General features: G+C 41.9%; 1 protein-coding gene across 6 annotated transcripts in view; it reads right to left on the bottom strand.

Annotated features, from left to right (window-relative positions):
* Positions 1–21,347: 21,347 nt before the first annotated feature.
* COBL (cordon-bleu WH2 repeat protein) overlaps positions 21,348–22,876 on the bottom strand; it is a 146,357-nt gene continuing 144,828 nt past the window's right edge. For all 6 annotated transcript variants that reach the window (XM_032442450.1, XM_015854337.2, XM_015854336.1 and 3 more), the window contains one exon: positions 21,348–22,702. In XM_032442450.1, the coding sequence (XP_032298341.1) occupies positions 22,685–22,702 (18 nt within the window). In that variant the 3' untranslated portion in view covers positions 21,348–22,684. The remainder of the gene's footprint in view (positions 22,703–22,876) is intronic.

Here is a 22,876-nt window from a genome sequence, read left to right as displayed (position 1 = left end):
TGCCACCAACTCTACAGTTCTTCTCAGTCAGGCTTTTGGTATCCACACTGCATCAGAAACTCGGAGCTGTAAATTGCATTTACTTCTAGGTCAAGGAACATCAGGAGCCATGCATGAAGGATTGCTTAGACATGTGGGCACAAGGGCAGATGGTATAGACGGTTGTCATCAAGGCACCTAAATTGCATCCGTTCTGTCTGCAGTCCAGTCACAAAACATGCCTTGTCCCCCTCATGTCTTCCCTCACCGACTCCTGCATGTCCTTACATTCTTCCTTACATTCACATCTGAGTACAAGCATCAGAGATTTGTGGATAAACTTAGGCTGAAGTGTAAGCCTAAGTTCTAGACAGGCTGTATTAAATACACCACTGATATACAGAGAGCTTCTCGAGAGGATGCTTTCTGGCAATGCTCTGAGTGGAGAAATTGAACTTCAGATCAAATTTTACCCTTGGTTCTGTCAAGGAGCAAGTTTTAGTAGTGTCCTCCAGTAGGAGTATGAGAGCAAAAACACAGAAAGCTGAACAATTTCCCCCATCTTTAGGATTTCAAGGTGAATAACCCTTTAGATAACTCTTCAGCTGCTGAACTTTTACACCCATGTTGCATTTTATCTTCTGTTTTTAACTCTTCACTTTTTTCCTAGCTATTTCTTGCAGAGGAGAGCTTATCCAAGGGTTCATCACTTTCCATTCTGTGAATTCTTAATTTTAGAGACATCCTTTGAACACCTTATGTCCCCTCCTGCACCTAAGTGAAGTTCAGACGTCCTCAGATGAATGTAATTATTTCTCAGGAGACGACTGACACACAAACTCCTGCTGTCTGGTTTACTTAAATTCATGATCCACGTGAATACAAAGACTGTGGACAAAACGTCTCAGATGCTAGAACAGGAAGGCTGTTCAGAACTCCTGCTCTACAGAATAAATAGCCAGAACCAGGGTAGCTATAGCAACGTGTGTATCCCCATGTTTAAGAGAAATCTAGTTCTCATCATGGATAATGCAATCTAGCAAACAAAGCAGATACCCACGTAAATCTAATAAAGTTATTAAAAATAATTTAAGATTAATACAGTGATATAAAAATCCTTTCTGTGCAGCATGCAAGTTTTAACTCTTCAGCTTCAGCAGATAGTCAGGCTTACTACATCACCAAAGAGTGTCAGAATAAAACTGTTACTTAGAAACAAACTTCAGCTGTCAATCTGATGTATTATACACACATGTACACACATACGCACCCACATTTCATATAGACAGTCTATATGTGACCCACATAAACAAAGCTCATGAACTTGTATGTATTCTGGAATGCTTTTAAAAGTCATACTCTTCCTTAATCTCTACTGTGACATAGCTGGTGCTACATAGGCAGCGCTGATGTAGGAGGATTTGTGTCCTTCAGCTCAAGAAGCAAAGGCCCTTGGATCTGAGCTGAAGAATTCCCTTCACCTGCTAGCAGCTTAGGGCTTCAGACACATCCCTGTATGGCTAGAGTACAAGGAAGTCTAATGGTAGCTTCCCCTTGAGAATTAATCAGCCACCTTCCTGACAAATCCACAGCTTCCTGTTCTGGAGCTGAGGACATACTTCCCAGTGTGGGGAGGATAAATAGTTCTTTTTGTCTGAAAAGCAGTGAAGACTTCCTACAAGCACAAATTTACATTTTATGATTTTGGCCCTTTTTCCCTCCACTGTTCCTCCTTCTTGGAACTCCTGCCCTCCTTTATGATCCAAATAACCACCCATTTTCATTTAAATCATTCCCTGAAACATGCTTTCTCTGGGAAGCCTCCGGCTACAGATGACTGGATATGGTAGAAATAGTGTTTGAATTCAGAACAAGGATTTTGTTTGAGCAAATTATTTGGGGAACAGACACTTTTTATAGCACACCTGATACTCAACAGAGTATTAGCATGCAAACAAGGATTTCTTTTATTCACAAGTCATTATTTCATTATTCTTCTGCTTAAAAGAGCTTCAGTCATCCAGTCACAGCACTGAGGAAGCAGAGGCATATCACATCACTCAACACATCAGCTACAGGCCTTTAAAGAAGGATGAGCAAATAGCCACAGGGAAGAGTTTGCCAGTTTGCTTACTCTCCAGGGTAGAATTAGGTTCTGTTTACAAACAAGCAAACAATGCATTTTTAGGAAACATGTTTGCAGTCAATAGCTTAGCAACTCTTTTTCCAACAAAAATCTGTCATGGAGAAGAGTTTATTTAAACAATTATTTTAAACCATCCCCTTTAGTTGAATTGTGGATGGCCTCTACATGTTCTCCTGTAAGTTATTCTGCAGCGCCATATGAGAAGGGCTTCTTTCTGCCATAGTTGCTGAAGCTGTAATAGTTTCTGCAATAGTGAAAAGGCAAATTTTCTTGGATTGTGCTAAAAAGCAAAATACAGAAGAGTCTCAAGGGAGAGCTGGGCACAGATCCTCCTTAGCCTCTAAACACACATTCTTCAATGTCCCTCTGCTCACATGCACTTGCACACATCAGAAGCTGTGCCCACATCACATGAGTGCATTGCACCAAAGGCCACTGAGAGAGAGAAAAGGTGACAACCTCAGAGGGAGAGCTGCCAGCAAAGCCACTGCCACCAGCTGCCTGTATCTCGGGGGAATTCCTCCCACAGAGAAATAGCAGTGGATTTACGGACTACATACAGGAGGACGAATAATAAAGTGGTAGGAGGAATGCCCAGTTGTCTGTGTGGGTGCAGAGTCTCATTGTCAAGTGCTATAAATTCCTCCTGTGATCCTCTGAAATTGTGTCTTCAATTCAAGACACCATTAACCACAATAATCATATTGTCCCTTTGTTCTCAAGGCTTTATTATTTTTCATCTATCTGGATCACTATCTGGAGGCCCTAATAAAAAAAGGCTGGATCACACTGACTTGACTTAACTGCTCTGTCAAGGACTAAGTGGATGGGAACAGTTGTGTTCCCTGAGAAGAACCCAGCTGAACAAAGCTTGCTGGACCATTAGATACCATTGTTTGACATTGAATAATCAGGTAGATGCTGAGAAGTGCCATGTGGTGAGGCAGAAACATTACGTAAAACAAACCCAAGCCAAACCCAAACATTTGGGCCATCGTGAGGTGGCAATGGGAGGTCACTGTGCCTGAGCACTCTGTGCTGCTTTGTGTCCCTTTCCCACCAAGACCTCGGGTGCCAGCTGCTGGCAGGCTGATCCTAACACTAGAAAGTGCTGTACTGCATCAGCCTGAACTGCAGAAAGCCAGGAAGGAAAGTCACTAGACTGCCTTTCAAAATAGTATGTATGTGTGTGGGCATGGGAAATAGTGAAGGTATGAAAAATGATATGAAAAAGCAAAAAAATCATATCCTTAGTGCAAAGTTAAGATACAGACTGCCTACAGTGTAAGTGCATGTACTAGCTTCCTTGCTAATTGAACCTAAAACCATCATATTCCTCACTTAATCCTCCAAGGAGAGGGAAGTTGCTACCAGTCGTGCTTGTGCAGTCTGAGCAATCTATGAGCAGCAGAGCAAAGCCTTATTAGCACATCCTGCAAAATGCTAACTGGCAGTGTAAAGTCCTCACCTAATATTTATAAACACTTCCTCATAAGAAAAGCCAGGCACTCCAATGTTTTTAATTTTAGGAAAGCAGCTGGTCCAGAGCAGCAGAGACAGTATTATTAGTCTCTCTGGGACAGGACTGGTCATGCTTTCCCAGGGAGAGACCTGACAGGCAGTGTTTTGGGGCAGTTCTGGTGCCATGCAACAGGCTGGTGCAATTCAACTGTCCAGAAAAAGGGACGTGACCAAGCTTTTCAATCTCCAAAATCTTGTCTCAAAACATGTTCTACATTTTTATCTCAAAACATCATTCTGTGATTCATAGATGAGGGCAGAGCTTCTGACCAGTGACCTTATAACTTACAAGTACCAGTCCAGCACCTTCATAGAACCATTAAGGTTAGAAAAGACCACTAAGATCATCTATTCCAACCATCTTCCTCCCATCTTGCATCTGGAGGAAAGCTGTGCAGAGCTGAGCAGCATCAGAGTATCCACCAGCCCAGTTCAATCCATTACAAAGATGGACCTGAGTTGCAAAAGCTCTTATCTGAGCATATGCTCTGCACCACTAGGGCCAGGTGGTGCCACCTGAGCCCCTCTTAACTACTGAGAATGGAAAAAGCATATGGAAAACCTCAGGATAGGGACACAGCATAGAATGTCTTCATGGAGCACCTGTGCCAGTAACACTGCCCTGCATCCTATTCGGAAGCAAGCCAGGGAATCACAGCCTAAAACACTTCAGCAAGAGTTAATCTAAAAGCCCTGATTCAGTTTGTACCCAGCTCGGTTCTGTGACTGTCTCTTAGCTGCTTCAAACTGCTTTCTTTTTGGCAGACCAGAAATTAAATGCTAACTCAGACAACTGTATTAATCTCTATTAGCAAGGAGCCGGAATATAAACAACTTGAACCTAGGCCTTCTTATATGTCAGCTAAAGCACCATGCATTTATCCAATCTAGAAATCGGTTTGTCAGGCAGAGCAAGCAAAAGAAAGTGCCATAAAAATACAATGTTCTAGGCACACTGCTTACCTTGAAATTGTTTTATGGCTTACTTAAGAAAGATCCAAATAAACAAACAAGCAAAATTATGACAAAAACTGGGAACTGATCTAGGAAGGCTAAAAGTACTAAAATAATCCAACATTTAATTATTTTAAGTCTGTCCTGAACAGTACAGATCGCAATGGCACTGCTGCAGGTTTTCAGCTGCTACCGTTGTGTTTCTGGAAGGGAAACTCTCTCTTAAATAGTTCTCTCAAAGAAGAAACTGGATTTCTTCTGTACAATAAACTGTGCATAGAAAATACCTGATTGCCACCTAAACCCATTTCTCTTGTTCAGGCAGCAGCAGAATGCTCAGAGGGAGAAAAGGGCAAGAAATGGGAAAATGAACAATTACTGAGGAACCTGCCCCTAGCCAAAGTTGCCTTCTAATCACTGGGCAATTTATTGTTATTTATGATCTAAAGCATGGTGATTTATATCCCTTGTAATTTGTTATTCTACTCAGCGCAGCACTTGGTGTTTGTATTATTCATGGGCCTTTTTAAATCTTATTTCTTCCCTGACCTCAATAATAGCAGCTGGGGCAGCGAGCTCCACAAGTTAATTACTGGTTGTGTATAAAGTACCTTCCTGAAAAGAATTGTATTTTACTTACGTCTGCCTCCTAATTTGTTTGAATCTCTCTTGTTCTTGCACTCTGAGTATGACTGCTTCATCTGGAAGGTTCATTATCCTTCTTTAAACACACTTCTACAAACCATTGCTCATTTGTCTCTTTGTCAGCTCTAAGCTCATGTATCTTGTTATGTGTATGACCATGTGCACCACCAGCCTATGTCCGATGGGTTTTTTGAAGGTCCTTGGCTTACAGAATTGCTTTGCCTTTGCAAGGTGACTACTGGAGTGAATGCTGGGGCTCTGACAAACAGCAGCAAAAAATGAGGAATTCTTTCTCAATTCTCTTCCTAATTAGGAAGCAAGCCCCTGAGCACGGCTTCAGACCAGCCATGTTTGCACTGTCTGCCAGAGCTGTCACAACAGGGAAATATATTGTCCCTGGACAGACTTTGCCTGACAGTAGGGACTGAAAATAGTGCCTCAGTGGGGCTTGCTCCAGCTCCATGCCCCTCACTGGAGCTGCCTGCCCTCTCACTGCATCTCCTCATTGCTCTCCAGCTGCCCTCTCAGCCAGGCTGCATCTGGCAGGGACAGGGAGCTGTTCCCTTTAGGCCTGGTGCCCACATTGCCTGCTCCTTCCCTGTCAGAACCCTGGAGGTAAAAGGGAACTCACTCAGGTGACTTCCCACCATGACCAGGATCTGACCCAACACTTCACCACCTACCCTGAGTTTGCACAGGGTTAATTTCTCATTTGACTAGCACTGGGTACTGAATGGCTTCTTCTTCCTACTTCATTCATCTCCCATATTTAACATCAGGTTAACAGTTCTTTGCTTGTGGGTTTTTCTCCTTTATTTTTCCCCCTCTCTTCTCAGACCATCTCCTGGATATAATAATGCCATTTGAAGCCCAAGGTAATTCTGAGTTTTCCTGTTTGTATTTAAAAAGCTAAAAACTAAAATAGAAACACAGAATTTAAAGCACTTGTTTTAAGTTAGCAGAGCTTTGAACAAAGCTGATTAATTTGAGAGCATAACCCCTAACGTATACTTTGGGCTACCAGAATGAAGTGTAGCTCTAAATTTTGTTTCAAAAGCTCAACTATTTGCCTTATGCAATTGAACCTGGCCAGAGATATTCGCATTCCTTCAAAATCACTGAAAAGGCTGTTCCAGAAATCATGAATTCCAGTGGGGGCCAAAGCCTGTGTGCTCTGCAGGGAGGCTGGAGCAGGCGAAGCAGCTGCCAGGTTCCTGGATTGGGCAGATGTGTCTGGACATGGCTCTCTGCCCATGGGTGTTCTCACACCTCACTTGTCTCCTGTGTAGCACAGATCCTTAAGGCTGAAGCTTATTGATCTCTCAATGAAACATATAGGTTATGAATGCTGTTAAATTGCAGCTGGCTTTCAGGGAATTCTTCTGCCAGAAGGCTCAAGTTATGAGAGCTGCTTCTTGTTGATGAGGTAGAAAAATCCTTCTCCTTTTGTCAATTTTAGATAAAGTGTTTTTCAACATAACAATATGTTCTTTCAACAGTACTGCCGCAGAAAATACTAGTGTATTTCCTTGACAGTCCCACAGGACTTTTCCTTGAGGACTGCAGGAAGAAAACTGATAAAAGACCCTAGCGTTGGACAAACTTGCCTTCCACTGCAAGTGAAAGAAACCACCAGAAAAAAGCCAGTAGATTTCATTGTTCTTTATATAAGGAGATGTTACTGGTGCATGGGGCAGGGATGCTTGAACCACTACTCATATGAAGCAAAAATGGATGCAAGTTGCCAAGGTAAGAAAGGGAGAATGATGAAATGTACTGACTGCAGGATGTAGGAAAAGGAATCTATATACTCTAGTGTAATCTTAAGTCCTAGGCTGCATCAAGTGAGGATATACTCAAATGCAGCAGCTGTGGGCACAGAAACAAATGAAAGAATCTGCTTACCTTTGGAAGGCCTTAGGTAGGCAGGGATCTCACAGTCATAGGCTTCTGCACTGTGTCAAGGTGACAGAGCACATAGCATGGGCTTTGATGGAGTGCCACAAGTGCTGAGGAAATAGCACCACTGTGCTCCAAGAAGCCTCATGCTGTAACCAGCATGGCTGTGGATGGAACACACCAGAAATATGTTAAAAAGCCTATATTGCAGGTATGAATTGTAAAGGAACATAAAGAAATATAGCTAGAAAAATGACAGGAAAGTACTGGTACTACAGTGCTGCAGAAGAATGGAGTAACTTTGGAGATAATGCTGTTCCCCTTTTTCTGACACAATTTCTTATTCAGTGCTGGGAGGAAAGGAGCCTGGCTTTCACACTGCGCCCCCCATTTACAAAGAGCTCGTGCTTTGACTCAGCTGGTATCATGAGCTATAACAGATAAAGAATACTAGAGAAAAAAGTTCAGGCCAATGTGTGTTCAGGCCAGGACAGGAAGGCTATGAATGCTGACTCAGCAGGGGCTGTGTTTTCTGTCGAGAGAGAAGAGGATTTGTCCGCACCCAGCAATTAAGATGTCATCTCCATTTGATATAGCAATCACCTCTGCAATTGCGCTGCAGAGCAATTTGCTTCTACAGATGGACTTTGGTCCTATTACTTAATGTGACTACAAGAAGTTTTTCCAATATTTAGTGCAAGACAGAACCTACATAGGAAGAGGGTAACAGCACAGAGCCCTTTCTGATCTAAGAAAACACCCAGAAGTCTAAAAGAAATGCTGTACAATGTGAGCAGGACTGACCTTTCTCAAGACAGAAACAACAAATTACCGGACTGAAAAAAGGGAAGAGCAGTCCTAATAATGGAAGTGAGCCTGGGAAACCAAGTAATTTAATGGCCTTTAATGTCTTCAGACAAGCTTCATATCACTTGGAACAGCAAGGAAAAAAAGAAGAAAGGAAAGAAAAAGGAAAAAAAAAATAAAATCAAACCACCTTCAATTCCATGAGGAGGTCACAGAGTTTATTATGTCCAAAGGCTTACAGCCTGGTACTAGGGCTACAAAAGCCAGCAGGGAATATTTCTTCATAAAATGATACATCTTTTTCCCTTCTGTCAAGATTTTGCTGCTTTAATCAGATAAGATCACTTATTATATTCAGTATACTTTATAAAGAAAGAAAAATATGAGATTGTGGCTTTCATCAACTTATTTAAGGCTTTAAAGAGAACCGCAACAGAAAATCCAGCCTATCTGCTTGACTACTTATCTCACAAAAAATAAGAAGACTGTTATTATGTTAATGTATTGTACTGAAAGTTTAGCTTGGAGGTTCATATTCTCTCTCTTTTTTTTCTTCCAGCTCAGACTTTCAGGCATGCTTCTTGCTGCTGACTTGACGCGAGCACTGAGGACTTTGGGAAATCCAACCTACCTCTGCCCTGTGGACAGCCTGTGGAGTACCACTGAAAAGCAGTCATGCAAGTGAACATAAACATGCCCATCTCTTTGTGCACTTGAACTCCCAGAAGTTGAGGGAGAAACTTTCCTAAAAGCACATGACCTTGCCTCTACAATGAGAAAGCTCCTAAATTACTTCATCGGTCCTCTCACTGTGCATGAATAAGGCCATCATAAAGCTACCTCACAGGTCAACAAAAATAAGTTAAACCTTGTAGGGCTTCTTCATGCACTTTAATAATAGCAATGGAGGAAAATCAGTCTTGAATTGATGTTCCTATCACAGAGACATCAAAGCTTTCAGGCCTGGACTATTGTAACACAAGACGATCTCTCAAAGTCCTCCAAAACGTTTTGTTAAGCAGGGAGTTACTTGCCTGTGAGCCTGAGCAGATTGCAGAGCCCATTAATACCACAGTTATTCTGCTGTACAAATACACTCCTCAGCTACATGACTGCAAGTGAACTCAGATCTGGGCATAAGGGATAAACTGTCTTTACAGTCCTGCTGCCTGTGGCAGGATAACTCTCACAAAGAAGAGTCAGGCACACCTGGGAGCTCACTGTCATTGAAGTAACAGAAGTCAGTGTTTAAGTCCTTTTTTTGACTCAGAAATGTTGCAGCACTTTTTCAACACTTCCAAAGGTTAGGCGAGGTAAGAACTCCACATGAACACTTTGCTGATTGGATTTAAACAAGGGAAGAAAGGAGTGAAATATCTTTCCAGCTGTTATTAGGGCCCCAGACTGCATTGCTATAGAAGTGATAATCCATGAATGGTTTAATGCTGAGCAGGGCTTGCAGCAACAGAGTGAAAGACTTTCTAGATCTACATCCCCATGAGAAATCTTGCATTAGGAAGCTCACAAGCTAATGACAAGCACATAGGTAAGACATGACCAAAAAGAATGACAGCTCATAAGCAATTTATATACAGCTGGAGCAAAATGCCAGATGTGTCATTGACAAATGTTTGCCTAAGATCTGAGGGAAAGATTTATACTGTCAAGGGAGCTTCTTTGCTAGGCAAATAAAACACTATGAGGTTTTAATTAATCAGCCTGTAGTAGGTTAGGAGAAAGGAGGCCCCAGGTCACTGAGAGCACTTATGGCCCTTCTTTCTCCAACCCCTGGCTACTGGGATTGTGCTTAGATGAGACTTAAATGGGGTCCTTGCTTTGCCCCTTTATCTTCTGTCGGATCATCACGAAGGACCATAATCACATCAGAAACTGGCCCAGATCCCAACTGGATCTGGGACTGTATGTGTAAAATAAACATAAAAACATCATCAGTGACTTTCCTTCCTGAGGGACAGCATGAGTGGCTCTGAGGCCACCCCAAGAGGCCCAGCTGTATTCTAGGAGACATATTGCATAATGCTGCCTTTGAAAGGCAGCTTCCCTCCTTTGCTGTAAGTTTCCAATACAGTAAAATGTTTGCCTGTGATCAGGCAAAAATGAATTTGTCATGTTAGTTTTGCCCATCACCTTACTTACCAGGCCTCTTCAAAGCAGCATCCACTTTACTGCTCCTTCTTCCCTCCTTAAGGTTTATTTGAGCATCAGAAAAATACCTCTAGGAAGCTGGAGCCATCCAGACAGCTGGAAAGACCTGACACTTCTGGAGGAAGAAAGCCAGACTCATTTGGTTGTTTTCCAGGAGAAGCCAGGCTATCCTGGCAGCTGACCCAGTTGCTTGCCGAAAGAGCTAGGGAAGCTGGGGAGGGTGTTTATAAGGAAAACCTCAGTCTTTGGCTTCAGATGTGAGGTGCAAGACCCAGGGATGAAGTTAGGCTGAGATTCAAGATCTGGAGAAAAGAAAGTATTAACTGATGTTTGAGAAATATTTGCAGAGAGAGGGGAGGTGTGAACTGTCACTGATTATGGAGGGAGAGCCTGGAAGATGTGAGATATGGAGAAATAACAAATCATGCATTTTTAGATGTTGCTAATGATGTTGAATGAGCCTGGGGACTGTGAGGATGGCAGGATTTCATAGAGTCATAGAGTCACAGAAATACAGAATGAAAAGGGACCCAACAAGGATGACTGAGTTCAGTTCCTGGCTCCACAAAGCACCACTCAACATTCAAAGCTTATGCCTGAGAACACTGTGCAAATGCTTCTTGAACTCCAGCACCTGGAGCCATACTCACTGCCCTGGGCAGCCTGTTCCACCACCCTCTGGTGAAGAACCTTCTCCTAACATCCAACCTGACACTCCCTGATGCAGCTTCATGCCAATCCCTTGGGTTCTGTTGCTGTCACCAGATAGCAGAGCTCAGCACTGCTCCTCCACTCCCTGTGAGGAGCTGTAGGCTGTGTACACATTCTGGAGATTTTCAGCTAATGCTTCAATAGGTCTAACAGATAAGCACTGCAGAGGATGCATATTTGAATGAATGTATGGAGGACTCTTATTTTCTAATCCATCATTTGTAGGTTTCTGTGTTACACCTCAGGAGGTGTAACTCTTGCTTGCTGTCTTCCTTTGATGTATGTGCAAGTGTGTTTGTGCTCATATATTTGTCTAATACCCTTCCCATTCTACCTGAGTTTGGCTTAATTTAGATACAAGGCAGCCAATGTAACTCATTCTTCATATTTCTATTTCTAGATTTTTTTCATAAGAAGGGCTTTTAAGAAACATGTTTGTCTTAACCTGTCATCTTTCATCAGCATAGAAGGGAGAGAAAAATACAGGAAAGGGATGTGGTGTTTTAAGTAGCAGAATTCTTCACTTGGTCCACTAAGGATGTTTTATTTTTCAAGTGGGTTGCTTTATCTTGAACACACAGACTTAGAAAAACACATTACTAAAGAGTTTTTATTTTTTGCTCTCAGCATTAGAAAAGATAATTGGAGGAGGAAATAAAACTATTCCTCTCATGAATAATCTTACAGCAAGATCCAGTGAATGCTCTGTGGTCTGTGGTCTATAGGTCACTGTGGCCTGGCTGTGTTGGCTGTGAGGAGACCTGAAACTCTGAAAATCTCTGACCTTTTCTCCAAGCAGAGATGCCATAAGCTCCATCTTGGGTCCCAAGGTCTGCTCTTGCCTCCAGCCTTACAGTTGGAAATGAGGCTACGTGCAAGATGGTGGGAACTAGGGACATTGCTCCACATCCCAGAACCATGGCTGGTGGGCAGCCAAGAACAGACTGATAGAAGGAGACGTGGTGGAAGAGACAAGCAATATGCCTAAAAGACCACAGCTAACCAAAACAGAACCATTATTGAATGAGCCTACTTCGGTTAAAGTCTTTCAATTGCTGTCAGTAGTTCTCTACCACAAGCATAGTTTGCTCACCTTAAAGGCCTTTGATTCTGGTCTCCTTTCTTGAAAGGTCCTATGAGGGGCATCACGGAATGGTAGAATCAGAGTATCCTAAGCTGGATGTAACCCATAAGGATCACTGAGTCCAGCTACTGGCTCCACACATGACCACCCAAAATGCAAACTCAAGTGTCTGAGAGTGTTGTCGAAATGTTTGTTGAACACTGGGACTTGGGGCCATGCCCACTGCCCTGGGTAGCCTGTTCCATGCCCACCAATCTCTGGTGAAGAACTTTTCCTGATATCCAGCCTGCCCCTCCCCTGGCACAGCTCCATGCCGTTTCCTCGGGCCCTGTTGCTGTCACACAGAGCAGAGCTCAGCGCTGCCCTCCAATCCCTGTGTGGAGCCACAGCCACCATGAGGCCTCCCCTCAGCTCCTCTGCTCTGAGCTGAATCAACCCAGGGACCTCAGCTGCTCCTTCTACATCTTTTACTCTAAAGAGAAGAGAAAGTGCAGCTCTGGAAACCACAGATTAAACCAACTGAACAAATCTACTATGGGTGTAACCGGGGGACAAGGCATAAGGCTTCTGTGTGTTTTCATCACACAGTTCTGCAGCCGTTCCGTGCCGATGATATCCCTGCTGAGTCATCTCACTATTGCTCAGGTTACTGTAGGAGCACCGTGCTTTAAGATAACAAGTATATTCAGTTTTAATTTCATTAAAGACCATGTGTTGTTTGGGAACCTTTTCTCTATATTGGTTTTAGAATTCAGTCATCAGTGCTTTTCTGTGGTTCTGTTGGAGACCTTCTCTTTTTGTTAAATGGTTACTAAAAGATGACACTAGAATGTATTGCACTTTGCCTGTCAAATTTTTGTCCTACTCTCTTTTGGATATTGCTTGTGATTGTGATGTCCTGCTTCTGCTTGTGCTAAAGCTAATGAGTTATGCCTTTTACTTAATATTCCTTTTCCCAGTTCACTTATAAAAGAACTAGCTGAGATCTCACAGCAGTAGCAACAATTGAGCGCCTTTGATCTACCAAGTGGCTCACGCATACACTACCCAAACCACCTTTATGATCCAGGAACTCATCATAAACATCTGCAGTTTCCCTTTAGGAATAGATAGACTAGGTAGATAGATGAAATTAATCACCTTATTATCATAATACTGATATGTTAAGATGATCACAACTGCTGCCCAAGACTTGGACCTCCCTTGCTCACCAAATAAATAGGAGTGTGGACAATTTCTTGTCTTCTGAGAGTTTTATTTGGAAGAAGATGGAACAGAGGAGTCCAAGAGAGAGGATACCCTATACCAACATGGGATTGAAAACAAGGGTATGTGAGAATTAAGCAATTTGCCCGGGTCCATAAGGATATCTGTGAGGAGGCTGCAATGTAAGTCAGGCTTCTGAGGGCTGGGGACAATTTTCTGTTCCAAAGAGAAAGTCAGCCAGGAACTCCTTGGGAACTGGGAGATTTTAGCTCCCTGTCATATACTGAGATCAAGGAGCTTTGCTTCCTTTGGGTGATTTTTCTCACTTCTCAAAAATTCCCAGTGGGAGCCACATCCATTTTGGAATCTGGAGAATGCATTGGAAAGGGCTAGGAAAGGGGCTCATTACTGCAGGAAGCCTGTACTATGGGGATAGAGCAACACACCGTGGTCTGACAGCACTGATGTACAGCTCCCTTACAAATCCCCAGCAAGCCTTTACCCTCCATAGCTAATTTATCTCCTCTTTAACATGAATCAGTTGTGTTTGTTCTGATGATAAAGTCTTCTTTCTTTGACCATATTGGCTACCCTGACCTTGCAAAAATAAGATGAAATACTACACTGAAACCAGATGTTTTAAATATGAGACTGCACATTTCATCTTGAGGTAAGGATGGTCTTATTAAAGTGTGAAGGGAAAGAAGTCTGAAGTGCAGCCTTTTGTGTTCAGTTGGGTACATGTATTATTTATGATGCAGAATGAATGACTGATTGCCTTTGATTCTGATATATGAGGCAAATGAAGAAATGTTACCTCTTCACATACAGTGCTACAGGAAAGTGGTTTCTTCATGTCTCTGATGTGGGGAAAGCTGGGATATGGCACATTTCATATATTTAAGCTATAACTGAAAGGTAAACAGGCAGAGCTGATATAGCAATGAAGACCCACAGTCACCTGTAGTGCAAATGCTATTGTTCATCGTATTTAACAGTGCGGTGCTGGAGGTATATTTGCTCAGAGTGTGCTGATTAAAACTTCATGTGACAAGCATTGTGGTCACTGGCAGGGCAGTGACCTTAACCCTGAAACTCAGCTTCAAGGCATGCAGAACTCTGTGGCTGAATAAGACTTGTGTCTGGAGCCTCATAAACATTGAGCTGCTGCTCTGACTTTGTCATTTTTTCATCATGGCCATCAGGACAGCAGGTGAATTAATCTCTTTTTTCACACTGCCAAAGCAGCCTCTAAATTATTAAAGAGATGAGAACTGCATTTGTATATAGCAGGAAAGGATTTGGGTCATTGACTTGCATACTCTATCAATAACATCTCAAGTAATCCAACTGTCTGCAGGCACTGTAAAGCCATTTTGACTCTATTCTAATGTAACTACGTACATTAGTCCAGTGGCAGAGAGGTTGACACCGTGGTTCAGTGCAGCTGGAGCTAGGAGCCCACCATGCCCATCCCTTCCCTCCCAACCAACCATGGGCATCAAGCAACTTTCCAGCCCCTGCTTCACATAGTTCTGATCCATGCACTGACCTACCAAGCACTGTCTGCTTTCCTCTTATGTTTATGTGGAGCTCATGAGAAAGGACAGAGCGTCCGCACAGGCAAACTTGCACATACATATGCTGGTGACATGAGTTTAAATATAACTGGAGTTTGCAAGGTGTTTTAAGGTGAAAAGCTGTATGTTTAACTGCTGACTGTCATTAGAAGTCGTATTTCTCCTTCCTTTTGCCTGGCAGATGCTGCCTGTACTAAAATGTTAATAGCAGACTGCTCACAGGGTAATGGCTTTGCAGTGCTGTGGTAAACTGAGATATCTGTGTGTGAGTAGAGACATTCAGTGACACTGCTCTGCTAGCATAGCTGTATTCTGCTCTGTAACAGCAGCTGTGGCAGACATCGCAAGAGTAACTCTTCCTCGTTGTAACATGCTGCAAAAACGAATCTCATTTTACCTGCCATCTGCTTCTAGATAGGGCAGAACCACCTGCTTATTGGTGCCAGGTACACAGCTATCGTACTGGGCAATGAAAGAGAGCAAAAGTGCTTTCTGCAGCTCTTTTTGGCGTGACAAGGCCCTGGCCATCATGAGGGTTTTGCTACACAGATGTACCACTGTGAAGGCCTGGCAGCAGACAGAGCTGTAGTTAGGCCGGTAGAGAAAAAATGGTATGAATTCATCAGGTAGAAAGAGCTATACCTGCACAAAGATGCTTATTTATGCAGAAATTTCCATTTCCATGCTAGGAGGCAAACAAGTTACACTAGTAGATATATGAGAGGTGCTCCAGCCCTCTGATCACCTTAGTGACCCTCCTCTGGACTTGGTCCAAGAGCACTCTTTCTTATACTCTATCCTTATTTCTCACCCTGAGGAACACAAAAATCCTCACCCTTTGTGCCCAGTTTTGGGGACATGCAGCATGTCATTACGCTGGGCTCCATGTGGTCTCACAGCACAAGGAAAAGCACTCAGAAGATGAAGGTGTGCATTGCATTGGGGACCACACAAGCTCAGGAAGGGCTTTTCAGAGTCAATGCAAAAAGAGATGAAAAGAAGGCAAAAGGAGAGTACAGACTGTTTTCTTGCTTGTGCAATTACTTTGCTGAGTTCTGACCTGTGTTAGAAGCAGGATTCCCAGGATAACTGAAGAATAGCCAGAGGTGGGCTGTAAGCCGTAACAGGCACAGATGCTGTTCAATGACTGGGGAATTCAGTTGTGTAGAAAACCTGTTTCAGATTGAGCAGCAGAACTCCAGTTTCTTCTACTATGTGTTTGCTGGAGACTTGTCTAGCATGAATACAAGAACCCAAGAGCAGGTTCATCTGAAACCTCATCCAATAGGGAGAATAGATAAAAACATGAAAGCACATTAAGAATGTCCCATCCCTGGAGGTGCTCAAGGCCAGGTTGGATGAAGCCCTGGGCAGCCTTAGCTGGTGAGTGGTAGCCTTGCACATGGCAGGGGACTGGGGCTGGGTTGGTTTTGAGGTCCTTTCCAACCAAAGCCACTCTATGAAAGCCAGATGAATGACTGCTTTCCCTGCATCCCTGTCACCAGAACTATAAAATGTTTGTTTCTTATTTGATCCATAGCTGTTGCACACAGTGTTTGGGCCAGGAAGCTGCATGACCGGGAAACATGGCCAAGCTATGACATATGCATTCTGAGTCCCACCCCAAGTCCTAGCTGTGCTTCTGCCACCTCAAGCAAGGTACTCGAGCACTCTGCTTCTCTCTGACCCTCTTCCTGACTCTTCTGGTTTGCAAAGGTCTTCAGGGCAGGGACAGTCACTTGTGTCTGCACAGCACCAAATACAACTGGGTTCAGGAGCTCAATTAAGGGTTGTATTTACAAATATAAGCAAAGAGTAATATAAATAGAAGCCATTATGCCAGCTCAGCATGCTGCTGCAGCAGAAGATTAACCCATTCCAGAAGTCCAATGTCTACTTGACCGCTTTGATGCCAGGACAATATGAATAAAACATGCTACTCATTACTTTTAAAAAGCATTTGCATAAAATATATTGCTATATTTTACTACATTTTCCTGTTATGCAAGCCCACCTTTATGTGGTAAGATTTATTGCAAGCTAAGATTTATTGACTTATTTCAGCATGGAAATGACTATTAAGATTGACCTGTCAGCAGTTTTTAATTTAATTGCTCTTTGATCCCTCAGCTCTGAACTTATTTGCATTTTCAGCCTAGCATCTCTTGGCAACACTTGTAGCACACAGCAGAAACAGCAGCTGAGATGCAGACTCTTAAGAAAACCCATGAGTTTCTCCACTTCTGGATGTGTTCTGGTACTCAAATACAATAGCATTTCAATCTCACTTACTCTATACAAGTGGGCTTGTGGGTGGGAATAATAGTGCTATTTGTTGTCATTCCCCCATCTTTCAATCCCACTCTGAGCATAGAAGAGAGAGAATCTCTGGGGAACAATTTTCAACCTGAAACTTAAACAAGATACACTAAAATCTGTCCACATTCTGTGCTCTCTACCAAAATATGTGCACAGGACTCATTCACAGGAGAGGAATAAAACCTGTGGCTGCTCTTCATGGAATCTTAGTTTGCTCCTTCACATAAAGCAGAGGTCTGTGAAGACAGACCATTTCCACGGTGTTTCTATGGAAAAAAATTACACCTCATCCTTCTCAGTGAAGAAAACCTGCACTAATCGATACATACACTCCTGTGTAGAACTGGCTGTTTGAAAAAGATCTGTGATGATCAGGGCTATAAATGAGAACGAGAAGGGAACAGCCCTCTCCTGGAATGAAAGACCTAATTCCCAGCTTGAATCTGAAAAAATTCCGTCTCAAGGCAGATACACAGGATAAAACTAGCAAGCTTTAACTTGTGTAACGGGGCTTAGAAGAACACTTTGTACCAACACCAGCCCCAGCAGCAGTAAAGCAGTGATTTTACATAACACAGAATTGTTGCTAAATTATTCATCAACACATAAAAATATAACTCTTTGCACTTCTGTAGCACTGGCTATCTGCAAATTGCCTTTGACAGTCTCTTCCATAAGCTAAAATGTTCGGAACGTTAACAGTGAGGCTAATGAGCAAGGAAATATGCACTATGCAGGCAGCAGAGATACTGGTCTGCGCTCAGCATCTGCTGGTCAGGGACAACACAGGCTGTGCCCAGAGCTGGGGCTGGTGGAGGGACTAGAGCTGTGGGAAGGCTGAATTTCATCAGCAAAGGACCTACAATGGGCACAGCTGAGCCTCATCTCGAGTAGTTGTATTTACAGAGGTATCAGCAAGCACAGGATCTCTGCGGTGACTGCCAACATCGAGTGTGAGCACCGAGCATAGTCATTTAAGGGACTTTTCATGAGGACAGGACAAGGGGGGAATGGTTTTAAACTAAAAGAGGGCAGATTTATGTTAGATGTTAGGGGAACTTCTTCACTCAGAGGGTAGTGAGACCCTGGTACAGCTTCCCATAGAAGCTGTGGTGCCCCATCCCTAGAGGCACTCAAGGCCAGGGTGGATAGGGCCCTGGGCAGCTTAGCTGGTGGGGGGCAGCTCTGCCCATGGCAGGGGTTCCTTATGGTCCATCCCACTCAAACTAGTCTGAGGTTCTACGAATCTGTGACTGCTGACCAGGTGCCCTTCTGTGTGTTGTTCTCACTTCAGTGCGTTGGTGGAAGGCTGCAGCTTGTGGGCTTTCACGTGCCTCACACCCAGATTTTGCCTGGGGGCAGACAAGTCCATTTAAATCTCCCCATGCCATTATTTCAGATATAAGGGGAAACAGTTCAGACTGCTCTCTCTTGGGACCTGGATACTGCAGTTGTGTCCCCCTTTCCCTGTGCCAAGCACTGCAAAGAACAGATACAAGAACATCTGACAGAAACTCCTCTGTTGAATGCATGGAATTGGACAAAGGGAAGCCAGGCGTCTTTGCACTGTGTTTGCTTTGTTCGTACAGCAGTAAACACAGGTTACAATATAGAAGACAATGATGTTCCACAGGCTTGTTCTTTCAGCGTGGTTTCCTTTTCTCAGTTCCTGAATTGCAAAGTGGGCAGTGTGTTTGTGAAGGAATAATGACTTCTTTCAGTCTGATATATAACTGCAACAACGTTACCCTTTGTTCAGGGGAAAACCTTTTAGGTCCTCAAATACAAGAAGGACCTCAGAAAAGAGACATATCATGTTTTTATAAGCGTATAGACAATAAAAGCAAAGAAGGGAAAAAAAGAAGAAACTGGCTGAAGACATTCTCTGGAGCTGGATTTGACATTGCTTCCAGCAACGACTGCATGTAGCTGTTGTGACTGCATCACAATTTGGTTGCTGCCTTTCTGAAAGTTCCTGTTTCATGGGATAAAAAGGCTGCTGCCATGAAAGGAGCTTAAATAAAAGCACAAACCCCTTTAATTGCTGGACAAAACCAGGAGAGTGTGACCTTTACATCCAGCGCATCACACAGTCTGTTAGTATTTAGACCAAACCACATTGCTTTAAGAAGTCCTTAATAATATCTAGTAGCAGTAACAAAATCAAACCAAACCTTTTTGCTCTTAGAAAGGTTCATCCGCCTTAGTGTGCTTTGTTGACCAAATCCCATGAATGGAATGATGTGCAAACTTTCTCCAGCCAAATGAGGACATCAGCAACAAATCAAAGAAATGCAGACTGAACAGTGCTCTACCAAATCCAGGTGAGTGCTCCTGAAAACCCAGGAATTACTTTTTTCCTTTTATCTCAGAAAGAAACACCGCCATTGGAAAGGTCATTTACTGCAAGTAGGGAAATGCAACCACAATGGCAGCTACAGCTGTAGGATGCAGCCCTCCATATTTTATCATGTGTGCCCACAAATGGAGAAAGAATAGGAATATTCTCATAAATCTTAATACATATATCAGAGGCAAAGAATGTTTGTACACACAGCACATATATAATTCATTGGAGGAACAGCGATGAGAAATAGCACATGAGTAAATATACTCTAAGTTTGCACATTTACCATTGTCAAAGACAACTATTTTTCATGTTGCAACAACGAAGAACCAAACCATGAACATTTAAGTCAGACAAACTTTGACTCAAACTGGGATGTGTGCACATTTTTGTATTCAAATTGAAACACACACTTAACTGCTAAGCAACACTAAACAACAGAACTGCTTCTCTTCTGGAGAGATAGGAAGAAATGCACTGCAAACTTATCTCTGGGTGGCATTTTCCATTGTTTCATAATTGCATCTTGTTCTCTTCCATCTTCCTACACACTGACGAAGTGCCATTTTTTTTCACTGCAGTAAATATCACATAAATTGTGCCAATCACTTGTATGACCTGGGGAAGTTAAAACCTGCCATGTTCAGAACTGTAGGTGGATGTCCATGTAGTACTTCGCATGACCAACATTAGCAGGCTGTCTGCTCAAGAAGAAGGAATCTATAATGAAGTCCCTAAGTCAAACAGCTCATGCAGACAGCCAATATTATTTAAAACTAAATATTTAATCAGAGATATTTAATGCCTTCTTTGTGGTTGAGTGATATTCTGAGCTCAGGAAAAAAAAAAAGAAAAAAAAAGAAAAAAAAGTTAATAAAAACTTGTAAAAAAGAAGGGTGGCTACAAATTCTCTTGGAGATGCAAGGATAGATTCCCTAAGCCCTGAACATTGATTTATGCCTATACAAGGAATGAATATAGCAAATCCAAACTCTCCATTCCATTTCACCTTACTTAAATATATCTTACCCACTCTAAAGGGCAATATAAAGGACCAGAAGAAGCAAAAGCATATCAGCGTATAAGCCTCTTTCTTCTGGTTTAAATGAGGTAAGGGAATGCACACCCAGTCCAGTTTCTTATTGTAGACAGCTGAACTCTTTCCGTTTTTAGCTTAAGATGTGAGTGAGCCAGCAAGACAGTGAAGGTGAGATCTCACCTTGCAGCTGTTCTTAAAGTACTTTAGCCATGAGAATTTGATAATCAGTAGTTTATTCAAGCATAAATCTTTTATAAACTCTAGTTTTATAAAGCCAGATGAAACATTTGAATCTCAAAGACTGGAGTATCTTGTTATCTCAAAATCCAGTTTGGGAACTGATCTGTTACATTGAAAAGTATATATCTATACAATTTGTTAGCTGAAAGGAGCATTAAGAAGGAAGAGCTACAGATATGGGGCCTTCACACAACACTGACAACAACAAAAGACATCAGTAAAAACAACTAAAGAACTGCAGTGAATTACATCTTCCTTCACCTCAGCAAAGAAGCTGCTTTAGCTACTGGTGGGACTTCAGTATTCAAGCTATCAGCGACTGCATCCTTTCCTGCAATACAATTTTAATGTTAATATTTCTTATCTAAAGCACACTGAGGAGACTTTCAAGGTAAAATAAAGCTAACCAATCAACAAAAGTGATTTTATTTAATGTAGGGCACAAAAGAGCACCTTAATTCTGAATATATTAGCTTCCCTAATGGTGAAATGGATCTACAGCAGTCCTGGATTAATACCATAATGAATAAAACCGCTACCTTGATTCTGTTTATTTCTGCTTTCCTAGAGCATTAATTTTCCCTGTTCAGGTTTGAGACACTGAGACATCAAACATAGCATAATGGTTTGCTTAAGTCCACCTCTATTTCCAATTTCTTTTTGTAAGTGGAAAGCAGTTGGCAAAAAGAGTCTTTCAAGCCATGTAAGGTTTTCATTTTATTTTTATTTGTGGCACTAACAGACATCAATATTTTACAATATATAATATACAGTCATATTAAATGCAGATGGCTAAATATTCTCTTGCTTTCAACATTACACAGCTATACATTTTAAATTTCAGCGTCAAAAAAAAAAAAAAAAAGAAAAAAAGAAAAAAAAAAGAAAAAAAGAATCTACCAACACTCTGGTCTGTGATTATAAAAGTGTAAATGTACAAACTTCCTCTCCCTCAGTTTCATTACAATACAGGAAATAAGAAAAAGCATTTTTGATCTCTCCTTTATAAGTTAACCATTTCAATTCAATGAAATATTGTCAAAATATGTACAACAGCAACTACCAAAGTAGTTAACATTTGAGAAAGATGCTGCTTATAAATACTCTTGAGACAACATACAACAACCACACAATCTGGAAGCAAAGGGCGAAATTACCCACAACTAGACCAAGAGACAAAGTCCTGGTTTCTAACACGAACCAGCTTCACTTCCTTTTACAGTGCGGGAATGAATTCTAAATCCTGAACCTCTATGGAGCACTCTGAAGTCTTATTTATAACCCTCACAGTCTGTTGCAAATAGAGATTCTTTAAGGTGTCTCAGTTCTTAAAGTGCTGTGAACATTACTAGGGTTCAGTATATCTATACGTAGAAGTATCTGATACGTCATATCCCATAAGTAACTCTTCAACAGACACAGTCTCACATTTACTCTTGACTGACTGCTTTCTCAGAGCTCCACCAAAGATATAACATTCACTTATTCTTAAAAAGCCAACAATGACTCCAAATACAACAGTGGAGGTTCCTCATAACGTACCACAACCTCTTCCTTGTGACTGTCTTCTACAGATCTTTACACTCCTTTTCCCCCTGATCATTTACTACCCTTTCTAAATCAAGTAAGAAGTAAATGGTTTGAAACAGTTACATATTCTTAACAACTTGAAATGAATATTACTTTTCAGATAGCTAGCAAAGTCTTTTCATTTTGCCCATAAACACAATTAAGTATGAACACAGGACTGCACAGTGTTTATATTCTTATTAACCTGCCAACAAGAATAGTTTATTGGCAACCTTAAATATTCAGAGGCAAAACACAATTCCTTGGCACAGAAGCTTTACAGCAGAGCAACATATTTTTCCCTTAGAACCATTATGCAGGAACACAAAGAAAATTAACTACAACTTATTTTGGCGTGTAGACAAAAGAATAAACTAAATGTCTTGATGTTTTTTTGCCCTTCAGAACTTGAATGATGATTATAGGTGCTTATGGGGTTAGATTTTCCAATGACTTGTTCTTTATACGTGATTCAAACGAGCAGAGGGACCTATAACAAAGAAAAGCACATGATCATTCAAGATATTTTTAAACCTTCAACTGCTGACATCGTTAACCAAACATCCTCCTGAGGGGCTGTTTTCAAACTTACTCTCTTCATCAGCTCTTTAAGACATAAAGCTTATCTGGTCTTTCTAGCTTTATCAATCTATCTTAAGGAAAG

Source organism: Coturnix japonica, chromosome 2, assembly GCF_001577835.2.
Source record: "Coturnix japonica isolate 7356 chromosome 2, Coturnix japonica 2.1, whole genome shotgun sequence".
NCBI lineage: Eukaryota > Metazoa > Chordata > Aves > Galliformes > Phasianidae > Coturnix > Coturnix japonica.
The sequence above is the reverse complement of the archived record's forward strand: the minus strand, read 5'-3'. Positions and strand labels throughout refer to the sequence as shown.